Source organism: Cupressus sempervirens, chromosome 9 (genome assembly GCF_028749045.1).
Source record: "Cupressus sempervirens isolate cs-2001-9-10 chromosome 9, ASM2874904v1, whole genome shotgun sequence".
Lineage (NCBI taxonomy): Eukaryota > Viridiplantae > Streptophyta > Pinopsida > Cupressales > Cupressaceae > Cupressus > Cupressus sempervirens.
Window position 1 is genome coordinate 549,184,943 of NC_143126.1, and position 5,718 is coordinate 549,190,660.

Genomic DNA, 5,718 nt, shown 5'->3' on the forward strand with positions numbered 1-5,718 from the left:
GATAACAATATCACAACAAGATTCAAATTGTTAAAATCTTCACCACCTACCACTAACCAGAGGAACTATGGAGTGGGAGAGGCCCCTACTATGGCCGGGGTGCATGCACACCTCGCCCATGGTACAATTCGAAAGAAAGAAACCCCCCACCCACAAAAAAAACAAAACATACCAACTAAATTTCTCTCCTACACCTCTGCCATGCTACATCTATATTTAGAACTCTGTAATCTTTATTGTCCTTTTTCTAGACAGCTTGTTGAAATTAATTTACCAAAATCAATGTGCAAAATAACGACGTAGCCTCATGACAAGCTTCTAAGCAGAAACAACCAAGCCTCTGTCCACCGTTGCTCATGCCGCTCAACACGTAATACCCCACTTGGCCAAGTTCAACTAAATTCACAAACACTTTCTACACAGAGCGGCACAGAGACTGATTCACAATGGTTTGCAATGGGAGACGTAAAATCGCAGGCAAAGGAAATAGGGGAGTCGGTAAGGGTTCCTGTGCCCAACAGCAGAATTCCCTTCGTGGGTCATGTCGACAGCCTTTCTCTCAAACAGGTCTGGGTATTTCCCCCCTCTTTTGTCAACTCCCATACTATTTTTCTCTGAATGCAAAATGATTGAATGAATTAAATTGTATGTTCAGCTGATATGTGGGTGCATAGCCGGCGGGTTGTCGGGCGTAGCTGCCGCACCCTTCGAATTCCTCCGATCAAAAGCAGTTGCAGGAAAAGGGGGAGGGTCGGTGAGAGAGGTTTTATCAGACGCCATTCGGCAGGAAGGGTTAGGGTTTATAAAAAAGGGGAGTTTCGTATCTTCGATTATGAGGACTTCCTTGCAGAGAGGGATTCTTTTTGCGACATATGAAGCTGTTAAGAGGTGGGAGGAGAAGAAAGTTGGAAAAGATGTGAAATGGCTGCCTGCCTTACCAAGGGACGTTTCTGTGGCCACTGTTGCAGGGGCTGCCGCTGCTTTTACCTCCACTTTGCTCACATATCCACTGAACACGGTTGGAGACAGAATGTTTCTTAAGGTAATGTTTTTCATCATAGTGAACTTGGAAAACTAGAATTAGGACTCTCTGCTTGTTGTAGTGCTCCATTAACTACATTTATTACCTTCCTTTAAGGCAGTCATTGCCATTCATTTAATTGTGGCTCTTTACATGCTCCTTCTGTGACAGCAGATTGGTTGGAAACAACTTTCAGTGTTCCCTACATCAAGGATTCGAGAGTGGCTTATTTCCAACATAGTCTTAAATTACATTTGTATAAACCCTAAATCAGGGCTCTTTGTCTGCAGTTTATATGGACCAACTAGGATTAGAACCTACTGCAGTTAGAATGCTCTGTCAATTGAGATACTGACCCAATATTGATTCGAATGTGGCTGTTGGTCAGCCTATCTCTGAATATGACTTATTAACAATGCTTTCTTAAGCTAGACCGTACATAGGGCTCCTAGTTTGATTCTAATATCACATTTTGAGCTAGAGCTTATATGGCTTGGCTAATACTAGAACTTATAATCTTAGTATTTCTATTTAGGACTTTATTTGCTACTAGTATGCTTATGCTTTACCAATGACCTACTGGTCCTCTTTGGTCAGCCCATCGTTGATCTTGGTTTACCTTATTTCCCGAACGGCTTAAACATCACACACTGCTTAAACATCACACACTAATGCTTCATTCTTAGAGTAAAAGTGTTAAATAGTCAAGTTTGACTTACTTTTCCAAGCTTAGTATGCTTATGCTTTACCAGCTTTGCCAACTGACCTATGGTCCTCTTTGGTCAGCCCATACCTTATTTCCCGAACGGCTTAAACATCACACACTAATGCTTCATTCTTCATTCCTAGAGTAAAAGTGTTAAATAGTCAAAGTTTGACTTACTTTTCCAAGCTTAATTTCTTGGTTAGTGTGCGATGCTTAAGGCTGGCCCTTATTTCCACCATTCCTTTAAGCGCATAGTAGATATTCAGAATCCTAGATTGATTCTGATACCACGTGTAGAATTACAATTCATATGGATCAGTTAGGACTAGAATTTATCACTGTCTAGGACCTCTCTTTAGTCATTATCATAGATCCAAGAATCGCTTATTTCCAATATCCTCTGAAACCATTGCATAAAACCTTGAGCAGGGCCCTTAGTTTGGCTCTAATGTCACATGTTGAGATATCATGGAGCCTTAGACTTTCTATTTGCGGCTAGAGGGCTCTATCCATTGAACTATTGATCCTGTTTGGTCAACCTATTATTGATCCGAATGTGACTTACTCCATGGGCTCCTTAAACACACTCCATGGACCTCCTAGTTTGACTCCGATACATCTGATACCACATGTTGAGTTATAGCTCATGTGGACCAGCTAAGACTTGAACCTTGGAACTTCTACTGGTCCTCTTTGGTCAGCCCATCATTCATCTGGGTGTAGCCGATTTCCAACATTCCTTTGAACTACACGGTAAGACCATTGTATAGCAGCAATGCAAGTGATTCATTTATTATAATTATTAATTGATTAAAAACTATATGTTCATTGTATTTTAATTTTTAACTAGTTCATAATTACAATATACTGGTCGATTTGGGTCTGTGTTCACAGACGTTGTCCACAGTAGGTGCTCTGAATCTCAGTATGCTTCAGATACGACATGTTGATTTCCATTCATTCATATGGACTAGGTAGGATTAGAACTTGAACTTTCTATTTGCTATTGGATCTTGATTCTCAACCAACTTAGCTACCACATGTTGATTACAATTCGTTCAATTTGCTGTTGGATCTCTACCAACTTAGCTACTGGCCTTGGTGAGTTCATTATTGATCCGGGTGTAATTTATTTCAAAGCACCGTTGATTTTGTAAGTCCTGATTTGACTCTGATGCTTAATGATAAAAGATACTAGACCCTGTAAAACTTTTTATAATTTGCTGCTAGAGTGATCTACCACCAAAGAACTGTTGATCTCTTTTTGACCGGCCTATTGTAGATCCAAATGTAAGTTTAATTCCAACATCTTGAGCCTAGCAAGAGTAGACAATTGTATTAATTACTTCATCTAATATTGAATAACCAGGGAGATGATTACAAATCCATGACTTCTGCAATGGCCAAGATCATAAAGAAGGAAGGAGTGAAAGAACTATATAGAGGGCTTGTTCCAAAGCTAGTAAGCATGGTACCCGAAGGAGCAGCAGGATTCTACACCTATGAATCTCTCCGCAAGTGGTACACTGAAAACAGGGGTGAAGAAGTTGGGGCACTTCCTTCTCTTTTGTTCGGAGCAGCAGCTGGGGCAGTCTCCACCACTCTGACTTATCCTCTGGACAACATCAGGACCATGATGAGTATGAGGGAATTGCCCACAGGAGGCCAAGCATTGGCACAGCATGGAAGTATGGTGAAAACTTTGAAGGAAATTGTTCGCAGGGAGGGTTTCGGATTGAGAGGCTTGTACAGAGGAGTTGGACTCCGCTATGCTGAAATAATTCCTGTCACTGCTCTGTCTTTCATGGTTTATGAGATCGCTAAGAGGATTCTCATTGCACGTCACAAGGAACAGCCACATGAATATAAAGGATGAATGAATGTGTGTTTCATGTAACATAATGCTGTAAGATTTACTTGATAAGATATTTGTTGTTTCAGTTCTGTTAGTGCTTGAACTAATAATCCCGTGTCCTGTAAATGGTCAGTTTTTGTTTGATTGAGGTGATGAGTTATTTGGGATTTTCCATGCCAATGGATGAGCTTCTCAGTGACATTTTACTGACAGCCTAAGATGTCACCCTTCCAATCAGTTTTGGGTTTATTTCAATTGAAATGTTCTTACTGTAAGAATCAGTGTAAAAAGTGACGTTTCTTGTAAATTGCTAAAATGGCAAGAAGTTGCTGTCGGATATTTGCAGAATTCATTCAACTACGGTTGATTTTGTAAAGAAAAAAGAATGTATTTTAGATGTGAGTTTTGCTTCAGTCCTCATCTTATTAAGCCATTCTCTACTTCAATGCCACTGTTATTAAAAAATATATTATCAAATGGGTGTAGCTATCCTACTCAAATATGTAGCGGCATGCAAATTTTGTGATTTCAACATTGGTGATCTTTCTTTCAACTAAAATGGCATCCGAAATGTATCTCTTCAACATCGAGAATATTGTATTGCCAATTAAATTTGATGAATTTCTTAGATAAACTCTTTATTCAATAACTAGATTCAAGCCGCCTTATCTGTAAGGTAATAGCAAGGAATAGCAAGTAATAGCAACACGGGACGCAAGCGCCACCGTTATGATAAGTCATTATCACTGCAACTTCTAGAAAAGATTGTCATAATTCAGGAAAATTGCATAAGAGTCGTCATTCTTCCTATTCTTCCTTATTTGTATTTTTCTATTTTTATGTCAATGTTATCGCCTAGTTTATACGATTTGATATAATATGGATGATTCTATGTATTTTTAAAAAAAATTATATTAAATATAAATTGTTTTAGGCAAATACTTTCATAATAATTATATATAAGAATCTTACATTTTTTTTTCTCAAATTCTTATGACAGAAAATGTATATCATTATATAAAATTAGTATCATATCAATTTCTTTATCTTAAATTTTTTATTATTCATTATTGTTAAGATTAATTATTATTATGTATTAGTCTCCAGTGATTTTTAGGCTCTTGCAGTTCTCTCCATTTACTCCATTTATATATTAAAAGATTAATATAATCTATATTTTTATATATATATTTTTTTTAAATTAAAATATTATTTTATATATAATAGAAGAATAAACTATATAATTATAGTTTTACAACTTAATTATGGAAGTCAATATATTCTCATAAATATCATGAAGAACAAAATGGACTCCGGCCAGAGATTTTCGCCGCTAAATAAAGATCTAGGGAAAAAACACAACGATAAGATTTCAAAATCTAGATACCTTGAATATTTTAAAATATTTTAAACCCAAAACAAAATGATGAATCAAAATGGATTCAAGTTAAATTAAAAATGAAAAAACATGATTTCTTCTCCAAAATGAAATATGGAAGGACAGAGAGATTAACGCAAACAATTACGAATCCAATGCAATGCAGTAAACAAGGGAGGTAAAGAATCAAAGAACAGAAGACAGAAGGATTTATTAAAACCAGAAAAGAAATTGATTCTGTGAACGATTAACAACAGGGTACGGAATGGAAAACATAGATTGAAAGGGAAATCTGAGAATGATTTTGATATTAAGCCCTCAAATGGTAATAGTAATCCAAACAAAAATATTCCAAGTATACCAACAGAAAAACATAAAGAATAAAAGAAGCAATTATGGTAATAATAAGCATTCATCATACAGAAACACAATGGTTCGATTGTAAAAAATAATGGAGTACATGCAATCTGGAATAACCCAACTCGGACAAAATCAACTTTGGAAAAATGGTTAAAAGGAGGGACCAGGTAAGTATGACATCTCTCTCTGGTTCTATACTTTATATTCAATATATTCAATGCACTCATGAACATATTAAAGAGGAATTTTTACAGGAACCTATACACTTGCTTAATGGATATAGTGTAATCTTCCATAAATGGGTTTCAAACTTTGATAAAATTGTAATAAATAAGTTGACTAAACCAACCTCGACCATTCTTAAAACATCCCTGTAGAATTAAACCACATCCCAATCC

General features: G+C 36.6%; 1 protein-coding gene across 1 annotated transcript; it reads left to right on the forward strand.

Moving 5' to 3' along the window:
- The first annotated feature begins 239 nt into the window (after nt 1–239).
- LOC149539813 (adenine nucleotide transporter BT1, chloroplastic/mitochondrial-like) lies at nt 240–3,995 on the forward strand. The gene is made up of 3 exons (XM_089801012.1): nt 240–567; nt 656–1,042; nt 3,097–3,995. The coding sequence occupies exons 1-3, from the start codon at nt 457–459 to the stop codon at nt 3,601–3,603; spliced, it is 1,005 nt and encodes a 334-aa protein (XP_089657138.1). The 5' UTR covers nt 240–456; the 3' UTR covers nt 3,604–3,995.
- The last annotated feature ends 1,723 nt before the right edge of the window (nt 3,996–5,718 follow it).